General features: G+C 45.3%; 1 protein-coding gene across 1 annotated transcript; it reads left to right on the forward strand.

Annotated features, from left to right (window-relative positions):
• Nucleotides 1–2,001: 2,001 nt before the first annotated feature.
• On the forward strand, nucleotides 2,002–7,215 carry TMEM229A (transmembrane protein 229A). Its single transcript, XM_037837444.1, has one exon. It carries the CDS (start codon nucleotides 2,193–2,195, stop codon nucleotides 3,501–3,503), a length of 1,311 nt encoding a protein of 436 aa, XP_037693372.1. The 5' UTR covers nucleotides 2,002–2,192; the 3' UTR covers nucleotides 3,504–7,215.
• Nucleotides 7,216–22,047: the final 14,832 nt, after the last annotated feature.

Consider the following 22,047-nt stretch of genomic DNA (forward strand, 5'->3'; position numbering starts at 1 on the left):
GTTTAATCTAACATGTTAGTGTATGCATATGTTGGAATGATTATTTTTATGCTATTGTGATGAAGTGCTTTCCCTACCTTGAATAGGAATTACAGAGAATGAGTACATTAGTTTGAAATATCTGACAAATTGGGCCCAGAATTGAGTTTAACTTATAAAATAATAACTCAAAGAAATATTTTACAGCCTATGTACTAACATATAGTACTATTAATAATACTAATAATCATAAGTTGGTAGGCTTTACACAGGTGTGATAGTTATATTAACCAAATTATACACTTCTTAAATAGAGAATACATCTTATAAATAGCAGGTGCTCAAGAAAATATGCTTATATTATTATTTCTCTGCATTGTATTTGCTCAAGCACTTGGGGAACTAGTACTGTCTGTCCGGCGGCAGTTTTGATGAGCCTGCTTTCTAACAATTCTGTCCCTAGCATGACAACTTCCACCCACTGACTTTTTTTTTTTTTTTTTTTTTTTTTTTGCTTAACTTCCAACATGTTCCTACTTTACCCCAAGAAAGTTACATACTATAGCAACATTTCAGTGAACTTGTTCCTACTACATCCATCAGAAATTAACAGACCATAGTCATTTCTGGGCATCCCCAGAACGTTAAATAGCTTATCTGTTCTTCTTGGATTATTGTTCCCCCTTCCTTAATTGCTCTCTACTGCTAGTTCCCCTACTACAGTAGCCAAAGAAAGTCCACAAATAAATAAAACGCTTAACAGAGCTATATAAAAACAAACAAACAAAAAAACAGTACTTTGACCTTATGCAAGTGGTGTTACCTTAAAGATTTTTCTTCTTGCCATACTCTTATTTCTACCTTACCTAATTCTCAGAAAACTCTGCTAAGGCACATTGTAACATAAAGGGTTGAAACAAGGGGAATCGCGGGGGTGAGTTGCCTTAGGGGTGGAAGGTCTAGTTTCCTGCAGAAGGGAAAAAAAAAGGTTCTCCAGACAGCTTTCCATCTAGGCAGGATCTTAACTCCTTACAGATCAACACTGTTATCCAGTTTCTGCCCAGACATATATTTTGGGGGAGGCAGGGAGAGGGGGTAATCAATATAATTTACCTCTAAGGCTCTTTCCAATTCTAAGCCTGATTGTAATTTGGAGACAATGGTGGAGCCCAATACCCCCAAAGTTCTGGATTCCCCCACACACACCCTCTTCACCTCCAAAAAAAAAAAAATATCCTCGTCCTCTATTTCACTCTCCATTTCTGGGATGACCTAGTTCTGCAAGGAGAAAAAGCAGCACAGGGGTGTGCCGAGATGATAAAAAGTACTACTTCAAGATGAGACCTCACAATAGCCCATAGGCGAGCAATGCATTTCCTCCTCCTCCCACCACAACTGGACTCCAAAGACTTCAAATCATTTAATAAATTCTGGGGGACTTCGAATCTCTACCCTTGGCCCAGAATAAAATAACAGAAGAAAAGACACTGGCAAGGGAGAGAGACTGAGAAAGTGGATCAGGATACATGGCAACATTTCAGATGCAGGGTAACGCTGGAGGGGACAGGCGTGGAATCTCGCGTTTACTCTCTGTGACTGGGACACAGCTGGCTTTGAATAAGAATATTAAACAAACAGCACCGTAGTTTGGTCTCGGGCCCGGCCGCCGGTCTGTGGCACTCGGCCGTTCATCTCCACCAGCCAGACCCTGGCCCTGGCTCTCGATACAGGGAATGCCCATCCGCTTGCAGTCACACCTGTTAGGGGTTTCTCCACTCTACGTCTCCACCCCACCAACGCCTCCTGCACGGCCCCGGGGAGGGAGAGCCGGGGAGCAGAGCCAGGCCTTCCAGAACAGACCCCCACAGGACTCTGCGCGCAGGGCTGGGGTGGGGAGGGGCGGCTGCGAAGGCGAGAGAGGCCGAGACAGGCGGAAAGGGGCATGGGAAGAGCCAGGAGAGGGGGCATCGCTGCTCCCATTTGGCTTCCAGAGTCTGCGGCAGAAGCGCGGGACAGAGCCGCGAGGGAATGGGGTTTGTACCAGTCGCTGCATTTCTCCTCGTAGCCCCGGCGCCGCCTCCCCTCGCCGGGCCGCCCAGCCCATCAGGCCGCGCAGTGTGAGCGCGGGGGCCCGGCGGCCACACCTCGCCCAGGACTTGGAGGGGAGGGTGCGGTGGGGCCACAGCTAGGGGACTCCGCGAGCCGAGCGGCCCATGAGTGTCCGGGGCACAAAAGCTCCCACTGCCGCCGGGCCCCGGCCGGGACGGAGCTCCCTGCGTGTCCCCCGGGGGCCGCTGCGCGAGAAGCGGCCGGGAGGCGGCGCCGAGCTCGGCCGCTCGGCCCCACATCTCCACGCACCCGGCGGCGGCGGCGGCGGCGCGAGCTCGGGCGCCGGTGCAGCCTCGAAGCCCATGGCAAGGGGCGATACGAACGCGGAGGGACTGGCCTGGCGTGGCGGCACGGCGCAGCGTCCTGAAACCCCCGGCGGACGGGGAAACGAGGCGGCCGCGGACAGTCCCGGGCCGCTGTCCACTGCTGAAGCGCCCGCCGAGGGCGCCGTGCTGCCAGTTTGGATGCGTCTCTACTTCTACGGGATGCACGGGATAACTCTGGACGTGCTCGTGTCTTCGGCGCGACGCTTTGCGCACAGTCCGGACCTCCGAATGCTGGGCTTCTCCTCGCCCTACCGCTGCCTGCTGCACTCGCTCACCCACTTCGCCCTGGAGAAGGTCTACCTGCAGCACCGGCGCTGCTCCAGCACCTTCCTCTTCAATTTCCTCCTCTACCCCTCGGCCCACGTGGGGTTGCAGACCCTGGCGGGCCAGGCGCTGCTGCTCAGCCTGGGTGGCGGTCCGGGTGGCGCGGCGGCGCCGGGGGCGCTGGACCTGGCGCTGCAGTACATGCTGGCGCTCTACCACTGCCAAGTGTTCCTGAGGCGCTTCCTGCGCTTGCGGTACCAGCGGAGGCAGCGGCAGCACCAGCGGCTGGGCGCGCCCCCAGCCCCTCCTGGCGCTCGGGTCTTTCCTGCGGCCGGCGGCCAGCGGCGAAGACCCCGTGCCCTCAGGGGCGCAGGGGGAGCCCCCAGCGAGGGACTGCCGAACCTGCTCCGCTTTCTCTTCTTCGGAATGCACGGCTTTCTGGACGAGATCTTCTTCACCTTCTTCTTTAACGTGTTGGGGCAGGGGGACGGGGCAGCCACCGGCCACACGTCGCTCTGGTCCTTCTTTATGTATGGCAGCTGCAGCTTCGTGGTGGAAAAGCTCTACTTCCATCTACACTACAGCTGGGGCTGGGGCACCTGGAAGCGGGTGCCCATCTACGTGCTCTTCATCTACGCGTGGGAGCTGTCGTGGGGTCTTGGACTCCGAACATGCGGGGCTTGTTCCTGGGACTATTCTCACTACCCGCTCAATTTCATGGGCCTCGTTACCCTGATGTACTTACCTGGTTGGATATTCCTTAGTGTTTACCAGGACCTACTTTCCAACGTGTTGTGGAGGGTGCAGTACATACCAACTGCCTAACAACAAACCCACCAAACAAAAAACAGTCACTGGATTCCCACGAATGAATGCGATTTATTTTTACACATTTAAAACTGAGTGGGCTTTTTAGTCTTTTAATTTTATACTCTTTGCTAAACTCTTCCAACATGTTTTATTCGACCTTTTAGTTTTTCTCTTTGGAACCTAAGCATAATACAATCTTACTCGATATATAACTCAAACTACTTAACTCGTCAATGTTTTAAAGCCCTTACAAACGGAAACAGCAAAACCATTCTACCTTAACATCGGAAAGCTCTGGTATTCATTTATTTGGGCATAGACAGGGGATAACTACTAACCTATATTTAGTGAAGAAGTTCTTCAAATCAGAAACCAGTGATTTTTTTTACCAGATTTGGTCAAATTTTCTAATTTAATTGTTTATTTTAATCTGGTTTCATTTTAATTCTTTGCCATATTTACCATGACTGCTGAAATTCAGTATCTTGTACTCCTGAAACTACAGTTAATAGTTCTTAAAGTGCCTCTGTCTAGCACACAAGTGAAAAGAAGCTGACAAATGTGAAAACACATCCTATGAATAGATTTTTAAATAAGAAATCTTTTCTAACAACTCAAAGAGATGCCACTGTCATCCTAGAAATGATTGCTTTCCAATGTTCTTTAGCCTCAGACACTGGTGTGTGAAAGTTCATCAGATCTTGTTTTACCTATGGCTGTAAATTTTTGTTACTGTGCAATAATGTAAATGTTTACCTTACATGTCCAGGAGCTAAGAGAAATTATATCACCTTCAGTAGTGTTCTAACCCTAAGGACCGTTTTCTACATGGAGCTTCAAGAGTAGAAGCAGTACCCTGGAATAAAATGAACCTGAATGTTCACCCTAATTGCATTCAGCCTGACTGTTTTCTGTGAATACAGAAGTGTGTTCTCAGGATATTTCTTCCATAGCTTATTTGTAAACATTTGTCTTTCTCCTTCTCGGTTCACACAGTGTTCTTGTGTCAGGCCTGATGTGGTAATGCACATTATAAATCACTGTTGGCTTTTTGGTGACTAATTATTAATGTCTGGAAGCTCCAGAGGTAAATGAGATAATGTAAACCCTTTTAAGAAATCAGGTCTAATTAATTAATAATGTAGTTTGAGGTTGTTTGCTGTTATATTTAGAAAAGACAAGTAGAGTTGAGTACGGCTCAGCAAAGAATGAGTAATACTTTCTCAATTTTCATTAAAAAGATAATTAGGAAAACTTAGAGTGTGTATAAACAAATAGTTTCCTATTCAAATCACCAACTTGCCTATGCTGTAAAAAGGGATTTTTTTTTCTATATTCAGAAAATGTTTGCCAGGAGAATAGAAATGAATCATATTAAGAATTAAGTCTAACATTGTTCTAAAAGTGTTACATTATTTTAATTTAAACCTGAGATTGTGAGCTAAATTATAAATAATGCTATATAATCAGTACCACCTGTGAAATGCAGCATAGCAACTGATTATCTTAGCCAGTCAAAGCAGAGTAGAAACTTTTAAAAGTAAGCTAAATGTTTGCAGAGAATTCTGTTTAAGAATAGTTCATGGACACTTGGTCACAGGTAAAAGATCTCTGAAAACCCTGGGTCAAAAAATGCATAAGTATTGACAGTAAATTTAGGCAGATGTTGTACAAAATATTTGTAACTCAAATATGACACCTGCACGTGAATGTGAGTTAAAGGCAGCACCATTTAACACCACACATTCCTGTGACTACTTAACCAAATCCATGACTTCTGAAATACTTATTAAATGTACAAATTTTCACTTAGGTCCTTCATATGCTGCTCCTCAGTCCTGCTTACCTGTTTACCAGTATTCTCAAGGTCAGAAACCTGTCAGGAAGTAGGAAAGCATGATATTCTTGTTTTCTTTTGTTTTTATTGCTAATCCTGTTTAAGGGAAAGGTCATAGCTTTTTTTATTCCTTCAATACATTCAAGAAATAGTTATTGAAAATCCCTTTTCCAGGTACTTTGCTTGGACTCTTGGGACACAGTAATAACCAGGTAGAATCTCTGGCCTTGTGAAGCTCACATTCTAGTGATTTGATTTAGATGAGATTAGGCTTATGAGAGGCGGTTGCTAAAACTATGAGGGCACTTGTCTGGCCTCTTCCTGTAATAGCCTTCCATCATCTCTAAAACAAAAGCCCATTAACAAGTCTCTTTGCTAGTTCTACAAAGAACTAGCTTTTATGTATTCAGGAAATACTTACCCTGTTTGTTAGCTCAATACTTTGCTTTAGGGCTTCTCATCCTGTGTTTACTCAACTTTTTAAAAAATGACATTTGCTGCAACTTTGAACCTTTAAAGAAAAATCAGGAAAATGAAGGAACCATCTAATATTTGTATTTTGTTACACATTAGTAGTTCAGATATAGGAATGATATAGTGTGATAGAATGGTTAATATTTAAGTGGCTCTTGCCACATGCCAGGAACTGCTCTAAAGATAATAGAGATAGAGATAGAGATAGAGATAGAGATAGAGATAGAGATAGAGATGAGAGAACTTGAAGCCCAGATAGGTTAAGAACTGCCCAAAGTCACACAGCTATGGAGCATTTATGTTTGAAACCATATACATTGGACCCTAGAGTCTGTTCTTAACATCAACACTGTCATGCCTCAGTCTACCGAACACAGGGATTTTGGATGGTCTGTGGATTTCATCTATCTGTGTTGCTCTTCCCTTCCATTATTAAAGGTAAAAGAGTAGCTGTATAAAAGCTAGGCACTAGCAGCAAAAATACTCTTTCATGTTGCCTTTTTATTTCATGGTAAATATCAAGGGAGCTTACCAGGATGCATAACTGACAATCAGCCTAGTTGTAATTCCTCAGATGATATGCCTTTATATTCAAGTGCTGCACTGAAATGAAGTTCCTCATTTGGAGTCAGATTATCTTGAGTATAACATGCCAAAATGCAAGATATTTCATATCCCAAACTAGAAAAATGCATATAATTATTGCTATAGAGTTAACATAGTACTCAGGATGAGTGTTACTCTAAGAGCTAAATGGCCAAAAAAAATTTTAATTTTTACAAAAAAATTTCATTCTGACTGCTAATAAATGCCTCTCAGAGTCCAGGAAATGAAATTCTTAATAGAAAAACAGTAAGAAGTGTAGTTTTTCTCCATGTTTTATTTATACAAAGCTGAAATCTCTTTTTAGTTCAACTTTTAAATCGATTGTATGTGGGCCCTGAATCTAAAAAGAAATAAGACCTTTTAAGTTTTTCTTGCAACAAGTGTATCTGTACCTGGGCTCCCATAAGTCCACCGTGTAACATACATGGACTTCCATTAGTTTGATATCCGTTTCAACATTTCAGGCATTTCTATGACTCAGTACTTAACTTTGAGTATTTTATTATAAATATTTGACATCTCATGTTTCAACTCAACAAAATGCAGCTTAGAAAAATATGATCTGTCTTTTGTTGTTTAAGGAACATCTTTAATTGGACAACCCTACCACTTTGAAAAAAAGAATTTCTACTCTTTTGAAATAGTCTTATAAGCATGATTGACCTGGTTCTGTTTAAGAAGATGATGATGAAGAGACTGCTTTCTTTTTCCACTTCCAAAATACATAAAAAAAATCAATATACTTGGAAAGGAAGTTATAGCCATGATATAGACATGAACTGATGAATAAGTCATTGTATTGTAATATCTGAAAGCATTTTTAATAAAATCAATTTTTGTTTATATTAAAAGGCATTAAAAATCCTTTACATTTTAAATTAATTTTAAATATACTACCTCTGCTAGTGTTTAACAGAGCCAACTCCTTTACTGAAGGAAAGTAAAAAGAGACAGCAGAGTCCCTTCACCTCCCTCCATCAAACACATACCTCATTTTAGTCTGAACTGAAAGATGACAGCAAAAATGGATCTGTTGTGCTGCTAGATTTTTTTGTCTATTTTTAGGCTTTGCACCAGAGAAGCCAAGAAAAACAGCAGTTGTCTGCATGGACTTCTATTCACTAAACTGGCCTCATTTGAATTTCTAACATTGAGGCATCAAGCCATGGCATAGGCAGTGGTTTTCAAGTCACTAGGAATGCAGACTGTAAATTAATCTTTAATTAGTATAGAGAAAGTAATGTTTTCCTTAATTCTTTAATTTTCTTTGCAAAATGGTCAAGCAAATTAAATAGCTATTGGAGGGAGAAAAAGAGAGAGGGGGTGGAGGGGTGGAAAGAGAAGTGAGAGAGAGGTTGGTCCTTCACATACAGAAAGATTTAATTTTCACCTTAGCTCTTAACAATTCTATTAGAATACAAAAGTCACATGGACCAACCTTCCCTGCGGGTGACTGAGCTTGTACCTCGGCTTGCCAGGCCTGGGCCAGGGGACCTGATATCACCCCCTGGGGAGGGTAGTAGGTACGGGCGTGAGTGCCCTCTGCAGCCCCCCCGAGCCTGAGGAGCGAGGTCAAGGCAGCTCCCTTTTCCTCACCCAAAATGCCACTGGCAGGGGAGGCTTGCCGGAGGAAACCGCCTTTCTCCCAACTGCCCTTTCCCCACTTCCTTATCTTACCCACATACTCCCTTGTGCCAAGGCCACTCCTGCCACCGCCAGTGCGCATGCACCGTGGCCAAAACAACCCCCGCCCGCTGCAACGGCTCCTGCGTCCTCTCAGAACCAATCCTAGCCCCTCTCCCTTCAATATTGCCATTTAAGGCTGCTTCACCTCCTTTCCAGCCCTGCCCTTCTTACCAGCCTATATAACCTGTAATCACCCCTGAATAAAGGCTCTCTCTCTCTTTGGCGCATACTCCTACTGGATGAAGAGTGTTTTTGTCCTTATCGCCGCCCTCCACACCTTGCACGCCTCTCGCCGAGGACCCTGGCCACGTCCTCCGCCTCGCCCTCGCCTCCGGGAAAGAGCCCCCGCCGCCGGTACCCTTTAAGCAGCCCCGAGAGCTGAGGGCTCGGCTACCGGCCACCACTCCCCCTAGAAGCAGTAACCCCGACCGCAACTGGTGCCCCGTGTGAGGAACGTCTCCGCACAACAGTTTGGCAGGTCACCCGCTCGCCCGGACGCCTCTCCAGCTTCCCATTTCCTCGCCTGCAAGGTAAGGGCCGCCTCTCCCTCGCCGCTTCCGGAGCCGTGTGAGGTTCCTTGCTCCGAAGCCGCTCCTCCCTTCCCCCACGCTCTCTTCATCCAGTAGGAACTCCTCCCTTCCCCCACGCTCTCTTCGTCCTCTTGTATGCGCACTTCTATGACCCCCGTTCCTCCTAACGCTCTCCCTCTTCCCCTCCATTACTTTGCTGTAGTTCTTTGTATCTTTATTTCCTCATTTGGTGCCGTGTGCCTCTTTGCAACTGCCCCCCCTGACTGCTCCCGTTGCCAAAGGGCACTGCTTTCTGCTCTCGCCGTCTCCTTCGGCCTTGCAGCCACAGTTTATCTCATTCTCTCTGCTCGGTAAACAACTCCTCCTCCTCCTCCCCGCCAGCCGAGCCGGCCCGGCTCGGGAACAACTCCCCCTCCTCTCCCCTCAGCTATGGGTAATCGTATATCTACATGTCAGGCACCTCAAGTTCGTGCTCTAGCGGGTCTCCTAGACACGCATCGCTGTAAAGTGTCTGTCCGGCAGCTGCAAATATACTGGGACCTCCTGCTGCCCTTTAACCCATGGCTCACCACTTGCCATCTTTGGGACCCTGTTACTTATGATCGCCTTATTGATCAAGTCACCAACGCCATGGAACATGAGAGCAAGCGTTTCCCTCCCGGCTTGCTCCCCACCTTAATAACCGTCCGCTCCTGCCTTCAAGGCTCCCTCCCCCCTGATAGAGGCCCCGTTAAATCCAAGGAGGCACTATCAACCCAGCCAACAGATTCAGATAGCGATACTAATTCAAATCATGACTCGGACACGGAGTCCTTAGTCGAGCAGATTAACAACGCGCTCGAGGTGACTCCCAAAAAGCAAAATAACACTGCGCCACGCCAAGATGGCGAACTTCCTCCTTCTTCTTCCATCGAGGGGAGGAAATGCTCCGGCGATGACATCAGCCCTAAGCTGGGCCAGAAACCGCGTACTCTTTACCCCGCCCTTCCACAGGGCGGAGCTAGTCCACCATCTTATGCCTTGAACCCCACCCTTTCACAGGGCGGGGCTGATCCACCATCTTGTGTCTTAGCCACGCCCACCGCGCCGCCATCTTGCGACGCTTGGGGCCTCCCACTCCCGCCTCTCCCTTCAGCGAGCTCCCCCTCGGAGCCGCTACCGGCAGCTGCCGCCGCTCCTTCCACCCTGCCGACTAACAACCCCTGGCTGCCTTCTACACCTCAAGGCAACCCTTGGGGCAACGCTCCCCCTACCCCCACTCCCGCGCCAAGTCCTCTGCAAGCGTGTCCTCCTTTCTCTCGTGCTTTTCGCTGTTTTCCTCTTAACCTTGCCCCCACCCCACAGAAACCGCATGACTGGTATCCCATTGACTTAGATACTATCAAGCAGCTTCGCAGGGCCGTCAGGGAGGACGGGTTAGGTAGCCCATATGCTTCCCAAATACTACAGGATCTCGCCATGAACTATTGCCTCCCACAAGACTGGGCCTCGCTTGCCCGTTCAATTTTTAACCCCGGTCAGTTTGTTGACTGGCGTGCTCACTTCCAGGCAGAAGCAGCTAAGCAAAGTGAGCAAGATGCAGCCCTGGAGTCTATCATCACCCCGCAGCCTATCTAGGCACGGGAGCGTTTCTAAATGCGTCTGCCTATATTAATGCACCTGCCACCTTTTGGCCTATCCTTTGGGGAATCGCCTTACGAGCATTTGCCAATGGCTCTGCCTGTCGGCCTAATAAATTCACCAAGCTCTTCCAGGAACCGAGTAAGCCTTTCGCCACCTTTGTCTCCAGAGTCGAAAAAACCTGCGCCAGAAAGGTAAGTGATCCCCAGGCCCAATATTACATGTGCCCATCCTCAAATCCTGGAAAATCGTACTGCAATTCCCCCAACGAGTACTACTGTGCATACTGGGGGTATGAGACATTAGCCAATAATTGGAAGCCTCCTGTTCCTAATCATTACCATACCTTAAAGTGGGCCCCTACAGGGTGCAAACTCCCTACTGTTAACTGGCTCGGCCAAGAAAGTAAGGGATCCTGCACACATCTTAATCTTACAGTGCAGCTCCCCACTGATCCCTCCTGGTTACTCGGTCAAACTTGGGGCTTCAAAATCTATAAGAAAGGAGCCAACCGAAAATCACTTATTCTAATAAAAAAGGAGGCTGTAAACCAACCAGGCCAAAATACTGCATTAAAAACACCCTCTGGCATAGGTTCCAACCAAGTCATTAACCCCCTTTTTCCACAGCCCTCCAGCCGCACTTCAAGTACAAGCAGCGCATCCGGAGGCCGCACCTCAGCTGCAAACAACGCATCGCCAACCCCACCACCCCAGCCTCCTCTACCCCCCTCTCGTTATTCCTCTCCCCTCCTCAGCCTCATCCAAGCCGCCTTTGCCTCAGTGAACTCCTCCAACCCCAATTTTACCTCCTCCTGCTGGCTCTGCCTCTCCACCTCTTCCTCACTGTACGAGCCCGTTGCCTCCAACCTCTCCTTTTCAGAAAGCACAGAAGACAGCCCCTCGGAATGCAGTTGGAATACCTCTGCCGTCCCCCTGACCTTTCATTCAGTCTCCTATACGGGAAAGTGCGTCCGCCCTCGCTCCAGTAACTCTCCCGACCTCACTGCCTGTGCCAGCTACTCATCTCCCAGCAGCTCGGCAAAGTTTCTCATTCCTCATAACTCCTCCCAATGGCTCTGCTCCTCTACAGGACTTACCCCCTGTCTCAGCACGAATATCATCAGCGAATATAAAGAAACTTGCCTCCTAATTGTCCTTATCCCTAGGGTCTTATATCATAGCGAAGAAGACTTCTTCCTCCGTCTGGAAAGAATTGCAGCTCCAGCCCCACTGCAAAAGCGAGAGCCCATCACTGTCCTCACAATTGCCTCCCTCCTAGGTCTTGCAGGCGCTGGCACCGGAATCGCTGCACTAGCCAGTCAAGGCTCCGCCCTAACTCACCTCAGGGCGGCTGTTAACGAAAACATTCATCACTTACAAAACGCTATTTACCATCTAAAAAATTCTGTCAATTCCCTCTCTGAGGTAGTGCTCCAAAACCGCCGAGGTCTTGACCTTCTCCTCCTCAAAGAAGGAGGCCTCTGCGCCGCCCTAGGAGAAGAGTGCTGTGTTTATGCCAATTCCACAGGTCTCGTCGAGGACAGCCTAAAAAGGGTCCGAGAAGGACTAGAAAAGCGTAAAAGAGATCGTGAAGCCACCAGTTATTGGTCCAGTTTTTTCACTCCCATCCTCCCATATATCCTTCCTTTTCTTGGCCCCCTATTAATAATTATTCTAGCTCTCATCTTAGGACCCTGCCTCATCCGCAAAATTGTCCAGCTTGTAAGAAAACAAACGGAGCCATTTTTTCCTCGTTCGTGCAAATCCAGTATCAGCGACTCGCCACCTCTGACGCCCCCCACTCCAAGATGACAGCCAACCCTCCGCAACCTCAACACCACCGGTCAACCCGCCGACCGCGAGGCCCTTCTCAATCACCTGAACATCGCTCTCGCCTCGAGTTCCAGCTTCTCTGAACCCCTGAACTTTAAACCCCTCACCTTCGCCCAGCCCGCTGCAGCGAAGCCATTGTCAAGCGCCCAGGCACCACACCAACACTGAGCTCCAGCCTCGCTGAGCCACCGTCAACCCCTTTTTCCCTTCCCTGACCTCCCCCTTCCCTCACCCTTAGTGGGCCTCTCCGGTAAAGCCTCTTCCTCTAATTAGAAAAGAAAGGGGAATTGCGGGTGACTGAGCTTGTACCTCGGCTTGCCAGGCCTGGGCCAGGGGACCTGATATCACCCCCTGGGGAGGGTAGTAGGTACGGGCGTGAGTGCCCTCTGCAGCCCCCCCGAGCCTGAGGAGCGAGGTCAAGGCAGCTCCCTTTTCCTCACCCAAAATGCCACTGGCAGGGGAGGCTTGCCGGAGGAAACCGCCTTTCTCCCAACTGCCCTTTCCCCACTTCCTTATCTTACCCACATACTCCCTTGTGCCAAGGCCACTCCTGCCACCGCCAGTGCGCATGCACCGTGGCCAAAACAACCCCCGCCCGCTGCAACGGCTCCTGCGTCCTCTCAGAACCAATCCTAGCCCCTCTCCCTTCAATATTGCCATTTAAGGCTGCTTCACCTCCTTTCCAGCCCTGCCCTTCTTACCAGCCTATATAACCTGTAATCACCCCTGAATAAAGGCTCTCTCTCTCTTTGGCGCATACTCCTACTGGATGAAGAGTGTTTTTGTCCTTATCGCCGCCCTCCACACCTTGCACGCCTCTCGCCGAGGACCCTGGCCACGTCCTCCGCCTCGCCCTCGCCTCCGGGAAAGAGCCCCCGCCGCCGGTACCCTTTAAGCAGCCCCGAGAGCTGAGGGCTCGGCTACCGGCCGCCACTCCCCCTAGAAGCAGTAACCCCGACCGCACTTCCCATCTACAAAAAATATATCTTTACCACGATTAAGGAGATTCAGAGCTGAAAGAAACCAGGAAGGTTAGTAACATCCATTCCGCCACCCAAGACAGGAATTTCTTCTTACAACATCTCAGACAGGTAGTTTCTCAGTCTCAGCTTAGACTATTCAAGACAGTATTAAGTGTGTTTTTTGTGTTTTTCCATGCAGAGACAAACTGGAGGAAAGCTCTCAGTAGTAGGGCTAATAATCCCCACTCTCTTTCAGAGAATCGAGAAGGCTTTCCAAAGCTTTTAGGAACTAACGTATGCCATTCATCCAGCTTGCTAATGGCAATAAAACCTTTTTTTTAAGAAACTCTCCCCCTTCATTAATAAAAATATCAGTGTTTCCTCCTTTTGCCATGATACTTATGGTCTACTCATCATAATTTCAAATGATGTTTTCTTCATTGAGTCTGAGCAGCTGGGCTTTAAGAGCTTTAGTTATAATTTAAATTACTTCAGAAAATAAAAACACATTGACTGCAGGTACAGAGGAGATTAAATAGTAGGAACGCAGTACTGGGTGATATTATCAAGATGGTGGTGTAGGATATCCTGTTAAATGCCTCTGCTTAGAAACAACAAAATAAAAGGCAAAATCAACTCTCTCAAATCTCTGGAAGATGATTGAGACTAGAGAACAAATCAACAAATGCTGAATCAGAAGGGAAAAAAAAGACTAAAAATGGTAGGAAAGCAACAGGGCAAATTTGCCAGTCTGGGCCTTTCCCCCACTTGGATCCACTCAGCAGTTTGTGTGATTCATGGTGGGGCCTCTGCACCCAGGGAACATTCTACTGCAAGTTCTTGACTACCATCCACCCACACAACCAGCACACATTCAAATGTGGGGCTCTGAGGACCCATAGACCCACTCATGGTCCAGGCACGTGCATTCAAGTACAGCTCTCTTGTACTGGTTTGAAACTGTTATGTACCCCAGGAAAGGGTATGTTCTTTTAATCCAGTCTTGTGGATGTAGACTTATTGTGAAACAACCTTTTGATTAGGTTGTTTCTGTGGAGATGTGACTCATCCAACTGTGGGTAAGACCTTTTGATTAGATTATTTCCATGGAGATGTGACCTTACCCTTACAAGGTGGGTCTTAATTAGATCACTGGAGTCCTTAAGAGAGCTGAGAGCCCACACAGGCCCAGACAGTTGGAGGCATTGAGAGATGCAGACAGAAGGATGTTTGGAGATGCTAAGCTAAGTGATGAAGCCCAGAGTTTGCCCTGGAGAAGCTAAGAGAGGACTCCCAGACAGTTAGAGAGAAATGCCCTGGGAGAACAAACAAGGATGCACAGGAGCTGAGAGAGAGAAGTTAATAGAGACAGAATCCAGAGACATTTTGGAAAAAGCCATTTTGAATCCAAAACCCAGGAGCAAGGGACCAGAAGACACCAGCGACATGCATTCCCAGCTGACAGAGGTGTTCCGGACACCAATGGCTTTTTTTCAGTGAAGGTATTCTCTTGTTGCTGCCTTAGTTTGGACATTTTTATGGGCCTCAGAACTGTAAATGTGTAATCTAATAATTCCCTTTCTGGTATTTTGTATAATGGCAGTTTTAGTAAACTGGAACATCTCTGAAGCCAGATTGACCCACAGTGCCATGTTGGTGAGTAGTCTGAATCTCCACTGTCTGATTACTACTACATCTAAATGAAAATATCGGGTATCTTTGTACATAAAAGCCATGTGGCACTGTGGAAGATAAACTCAGGGTGCAGAGCTAGGTCCCTTAACCCAGAAGTTACCCAAGCAGAAGAGCTCCATGGAAGGGGGAGTGGAGCCACCGAATGGCAAGCATGGACCCAAGGCTGAAAGCTGGAGTGAAAAGTTGGACCAGAGCCCAGATGTTGAGCTGAGCTAAGAACAGCTTCCCGAGAGGAAAAACTGTAAAATAAAAGAGCACAGTCCAGGACTCTGGGAGGTTGAGCTGGAGAGAGGAAATCCTCTCCTGCAAGGGAAATAGTTGCACATACTAGGGAATTTTTGAAGTACATGTCCAGGGCAAGATGGAGGTTCAGAGAGACCTGAAAAAAAAAAAACTGAGCTGAACCACAGGCTATTCTAAAGGTTCAAGATAAAACATTAAAGAACAGCCTTAACACACAACCAATTTACAATAAAACCTTAGGCAAGAGAAACTGACTTTCAGAGTTAGCAAGTTAAAATAATCAAATGCCCAGATATCAACAAAAGATCACAAGTCATACAAAGAAACAGGAAGAGATGTTTCATTCAAAGGAACAAATTAAAACAATAGAGGAAACTCAGAAATTAGAACAAGTAATCAAAGATGTTCAGCCAAATCTCCTAAATAAGTTCAGCTGGCTAAAGAAAAACATGGACATAGAGCTAAAGGAAATAAAGAAAATGCAAAAACAAAAGGAGGAATTAGAAATTTTAAAAAAAAGAACTAAAGAGAAGTTGGGGCATGCAAAACACAACAATGGAGATTAAAAAGACATTAGGGGGAGAACCTAAGATGACGGCTAGGTGAGACAGGGCAAAAAAACACCTCCATGAAAAATACTAGATAAAAACCAGAAAGTGACCCAGAACACCACTGCCAGTGATGCACCAGGGAACATGCATTTGGTGAAACCAGGAGCCTGCATTCTGAAATGAGTGAGTGAATTGGATGAAAGTCCCGCGGCCATGCTGCGGTATGGGGAAACTGTGGGCTGACATTTGGAGACAGACTAGTTCTTTAAAAAAAAACCCAGAAGTGGCTGCAGATATGATGGGGAGAGCCACACAGTGAAGGACAGTGGGAATGGGCTGGGCTAAAACCTCAGTGTCTGGCCTGAAGGATACCCCTTCCCACACCCGCTGCTGATTGTCTCGAGACCAGAGCAGAGGGAAGCCAAAAGGAGAAAAAAAACCACATTCCTTGCAGCCATCTTCCTAGCAGGTGGGAGATGCTCCTGCCCGGGGCCAAACCCACAACCCAGAGCCATGCCAAGAAACCCTGTGTGATGGGGAATCTTTCCCACAGCACTACACACAAGCCACAATATTGGCTGTGGACAGTGGCCTTTAATGCACCCACAGCTGATTGTCCCAGAGCTGGGAGGTCACAGCTGTGCAAAAAGGGGGAAGTTAATGTGTCCCATTCAACCATCTTTGAAGTGGGCTGGGAGCGCCCCTGCAGGGCCTAGCAACCCAAGGCTTCCCTGGAGGCCGGTGTGCACTAATAACATGGCACAGCCCTCCCTCAGCAGAGGTCCTGGAAGAGCACAGCTGGGAAGGGGGAACCGCTTGGAAATCCCAGGGACCCTATGTGAATACCAAGGACTTGTGGGTCAGTGGCAGAGACAATTGATGGAAAGACTGAAATGGAGTCTTAGGCTCTGGCAACAGCCTTAAATCTCCAGGAACACCTGGGAGGTTTGATTATTAAAGCTGCCCTGCCTGCCTAACCACCCAGACACACGCCCCACATTCAGGGCAGACAGCACCAGCAACACACCCAAACTTGGTGCACCAACTGGACCCCACAAGAATCAGACTCCCACACACCACAAAGACAAAGTTGGGGAGAACTGACTTCAGGGGAATAGGTGACTCATGGACGCCATCTGCTGGTCAGTTAGAGAAACTGTATGCCACCAAGCTGCAGGTCTGTCAAATTAGGGATCAAGTAAAGCAAATGCCAAGAGACCAAAAACAACGGAAAATCTTAAAGCATATGATAAAACCAGATGATATGAAGAACCCAAACCAAAACACCCAAATCAGAAGATCAGAAGACACACAGTACTTGGCACAATTAATCAAAGAATTACAGACAGACAACAAGAGCATGGCTCAGGATATAGAGGACATGAAGAAGACCCTAGAAGAGCATAAAGAAGAAATTGCAAGAGTAAATTAAAAAGTAGAAGATCTTATGGAAATAAAAGAAACTGTTGGCCAAATTAAAAAGACTCTGGATACTCATAATACAAGATTAGAGGAAGCTGAACAACAACTCAGCCTCCTCGAGGACTACAGAACAGAAAATGAAAGAACAAAAGAAAGAATGGGGAAAAAATTGAAATAGATCTCAGGGATATGAAAGATAAAAGAAAACATCCAAATTTAAGACTCATTGGTGTCCCAGAAGGGGAAGAGAAGGGTAAAGGTCTAGAAAGAGTATTCAAAGAAATGGTTGGGGAAAACTTCCCAAACCTTCTACACAATATAAATACACAAAGCATTAATGTCCAGTGAACTCCAAATAGAATAAATACAAATAAACCCACTCCCAGACATATTCTGATCAGACTGTCAAATACTGAAGAGAAGGAGCAAGTTCTGAAAGCAGCAAGAGAAAAGCAATTCACCGCATACAAAGGAAACAACATAAGACTAAGTAGTGACTACTCAATGGCCACCATGGAGGCGAGAAGGCAGTGGCATGACATATTTAAAACTCAGAGAGAGAAAAATTTCCAACCAAGAATACTTTATCCATCAAAACTCTCCTTCAAATTTGAGGGAGAGCTTAAATTTTTCACAACAAACAAATGCTGAGAGATTTTGCTAATAAAAGACCTGCCCTACTTCAGATAATAAAGGGAGCCCTACTGACAGAGAAAAAAGCTGAGGGACTTCACCACCAGTAGATCAGTCCTATAAGAAATGCTAAAGGGAGATGAGCAGCTGAAGGGAAGCGACACTAAACAATTGACTGAAACTACATGAAGAAATAAAGTGTACCACTAAAGATCACATGGTTAAATATATATACCAATACTACTGTATTTTTGATTTGTAACTCCACTATTTACTTCCTACAGGATTTAAAACACATAAACTGTAATGATAAATCAGTGGTTTTGGACTCAATGTAAAATATGTAATTTTTGACAAGAACTACATAAAAGTGGGGGAATGGAGGAATATAGGAACATAGTTTATGTGTCATATTGAAATTAAGTTGGTATCAAAGAAAAACAAGATTGTTAGAGATTTAAGATGTTAAAGTTAAGCCCCAAGGTAAACACAAAGAAAATATCAGAGAATATGACCATAGAGATGAGAAGTAGAGTAGGGGTTCCGAGACATGGGGGAAGAGGCAATGGGGAGTTAAGAAATGAGTGTAGGGTTTCTGTTTGGGCTGAAGGGAAACTTCTAGAAAGGGAGGATGGAAAGGTGATAGCATTGCAACATTCTAAATGTGATTAATCCCACTAATGGAATGCTAGGGAGAGGGTGGAATGGGAAGATTTAGGCTGTATATATGTTTCCACAGTGAAAAAAAAAAAAAAAGACAGTCTAAATAGATGACAATTAAATGCCAAGGATGATCTTGGATGGGATCTGAGGATGGAGAAGAGGAGGCTCAAAGGGACACAGATGGGACATAAGAAAAAAAAAAGAAAGGAAATATAGAATGTAAGCTTTGTATCAATGTTGAATTTCTTGAACTTCTTAGCTGTGATTAATGGGATTGCATAAAAGAATGTTCTTGTTCATGGGAAATGTATATGTGAATTATATTGTTTTTTCAAGGATATGTGCAGCTTGCTCTCATATGTTCAGAAGACAGAGCAATGGATGATGGATGTTAGGGAGGGAGAGAGGGAGAGAGGGAGGGAGTGAAAGAAAGAAACAAATGGTGGTGTGACAGGATGTTAAAGGTGGTGGATTGGGGTATCAGGGGAGGGGGGTCGGGGTATGCTGGAGTTCTATGTATGGGGTTTGTACTGTTTTTGCAAATGTTCTTGTAAGTTTGAATTTATCTCAAAATAAAATTTCTTATTAAAAAAAAAAGACATTAGAAGCATTAAACAGCAGATTTAAACAGGTCAAAGAAAGAACCAGTGAATTAGAAGACAGGACAATGGAAATCATACAGTCTGAAGAGCAGATCAAGAAAAAAAGGGAAAAAAAGTGAGCAAAGCCTATGACACCTGTGGGACAACATGAAACATACCAATATATACATTATGGGAGTCCCAGAAGGAAAAGACAAGGTAAAAGGGGACAAAAGAATATTGGAGGAAATAATAGCCATAAACTTCCCAAATTTGATGAAAGACATGAACATACATATCCAAGAATTTCAACAAACTCCAAACAGGTTAAACCCAAAAGACCCAGTACATAGCATAATAAAAATGTCAAATGCGACAGATACAGAGAGAATTCTGAGGTGAGGAACTTGAAATGAGAGGACACAAGTCTGGGATGGAGTAGGAGGGGGAAGGCATGGAGGGATAGTAGGCAGGGAACTAAGAAGTTGAGTACCACAAGGGGAGGGATGGAATCAGCATTAGAGACTTCCCAGCATCATAATCAACTAGCACCAGGAAGCTGCTTGAAAACTAAACCACAGGCCTCAATCACCTGTCATGTGAGCACATTGACCCAAGCTGAGGGTAGGGTTAGGTGTACTTCTTGTCAAGGTCACTTGCAGGTTATCTAGAAAAACACACCCAGCCATACCCAAGACTTTACTGAACTCCACCAGAACTCCTCCACATTTCTTCATCTAGAGCCTAGGATTCTCAGCAGCCCCTAGAAACAGATGGTGAGTTCTTTGGAATCAGGGAATGGGGAGTCGGGGAGAAGTGGTATAGCATAGAAAGCCCTGCCACTCACAGTTGAGTGGGACAGAATGCAAGAGCTCCCACCCGTTATCTAAGTTTGAGAAACCTGTAATAGAAGAAGAGGAGTGGATGCTATTGGCCAAGAAGTGAATGCAGACTTAGAGCTTTGAGAACCAACCAATGTAAGCAGAAGAGGAAGCCAGCAAAAGATATGGGAATAAATGGAATGACATGCAGGAGACCCAGAGATTGTGGTGTCACCAATAACAGAAGAGAAAAGAAGGAAGAAGATGTGTTCAGTAGCATCAAATTCTGCTTAAAACTAAAGGAAAACAAGAACTGAAACAATGCCCATTGTATTTTAAGATATTCAGGGAGGAAGGGTGTAAGGAAGCAAGGATGTCAAATTAAAGTATTTTAGGAGTGCAACCTGGGAAAATGGAGACAGTGGCATAAACGACTTGTTTTAAACGTTTGATTGTAGAGAGGAAGAGAAAGATTGGCCTACATCTAAAGAGACACATGTGGTCAAGGGAGGATTGTCATTTTCATTTTCACACAGGAAGAGTTAACCATCTAGCCCAAAGCCTCTAGAGGCAGAGCCAGGATTTAGACTCAGGCAGTCTAAACATCTATGCAGACAGATAGAGGGAAAAGAAAGGTTGCAAGGGCATTGGGGTTGGTGGGGAGAAGCTGGGGCTGGCACCATACTTTATTTGCATGTTGCCCAACTTATCCCATCCAATAAAGAACCCAAAGAAAGTTCTGAAAGTTCTGAAGTCAGCTCTACCCACAGAGAATTTAAATCCACATGTCATGACTAACTTTTTTATTTTTGATTTATTCATCATTCAGTATGATTTATTGAGCACATATTGTATAACTACTGATATTATTTTCTTTTAATTTCCACAATGACCCTGTATGGTAATTACTATTATTATCTACAGCCCATAGATGAAACCAGTGACAGGTGACCACTTTCACAGCTGTGGGTAATGACTCTGATTGGATAATTTCCATGGAGGTGTTGCTCCGCCCATTCTGGGTGGGTCTAAGTTGATCAGTGGAGCCCTATAAATGAGCTGACATAACAGAAAGAATTCAGTGCAGCTGAGAGTGAACATTTTGAAGAGGAGCTACAGCCAAGAGGGACACTTTGAAGAATTCACAGGAACTGAGAGAGGAGCTGCAGATGATGGGACAGTTTGAAGACAGTCGTTGAAAGCAGACTTTTGTTCTGGAGAAGCTGTGAGAGGAAAAACACCCCAAGAGCAACTAAGAGTGACATTTTTGAAGAACTGCAGCCTAGAGAGGAACGTCCTGGGAGAAAGCCATTTTGAAACCAGAACTTTGGAGCAGATGCCAGCCATGTGCCTTCCCAGCTAACAGAGGTTTTCCGGACACCATTGGCCATCCTCCAGTGAAGGTACCCGATTGCTGATGTGTTACCTTGGACACTTTATGGCCTTAAGACTGTAACTGTGTAACCAAATAAACCCCCTTTATAAAAGCCTATCCATCTCTGGTGTTTTGCATTCCAGCAGCATTAACAAACTAGAACAGTTGAGAACTTTTAAATTTAACTCTTTCTCTCTTGGGTTCTTTGGAGCTTTCTCAACCTGTTGTTCCTTTCTCCCTAAATCAGTACTTGAAAATTAAGAGAAAAAAATAACATTCAATTAAGTATGACAAACTCTGATTTAAACAACATTCAATGAGTTTCTTTATTGCAGAATTTGTCAGAGATTATATTGGTTAATGCACATTGATAAAGTATGCAGTTTTGCAAACTGTTTGAATGTAAAACAGATTTCTTGAGTTGTTTTGTTTTGTGTTTGGCCTCTCACACAATACACTATGGAAGATGCTGCCCTAAATGTAACAACTAACATTTCAGCAAATCCCATGAATCACTTTAACATTCTTTCTGTTGGTAACTCTACAATAAAAACACTCTTTTGCCAAGGATATGAATTTAACGAAAAGTATTAAAAATTAGGAGTAATTTGGACTCTTTCCTCACACATACTTTATATGCAATCAACAATCAAATCTTATAACATCTTCGTTGAAATTATAGTTAATATTCATCTCTTTTCCTTTTAGGAAATAGATCTGAGTCTCACATTTTATCTCCCTAACCCCAATTTCTATACATTCATTCTGTTGAAGTTAATCTTCAAATACCACTGTCATCATGTTGGAGAAGAAATTAAAGCAGCTTTTATTAAACGTTATATCATGGAAAATAATATTAAGTCTAGTACTAGCTATTCATGATGCCTAAGATCACAATTACTGCTTAACCAAACCCTTGGTTTACTCTGACTGGGTAGAACAAAGGCAAGCCTGAACCTCGTGGCTTGGAATCAATACTTCCAGCAAAGTTCTCAGAGGTCCAAACAGGTTTCTCTATCTGCTTT

The sequence above is a fragment of the Choloepus didactylus genome, chromosome 5 (genome assembly GCF_015220235.1).
Source record: "Choloepus didactylus isolate mChoDid1 chromosome 5, mChoDid1.pri, whole genome shotgun sequence".
Lineage (NCBI taxonomy): Eukaryota > Metazoa > Chordata > Mammalia > Pilosa > Megalonychidae > Choloepus > Choloepus didactylus.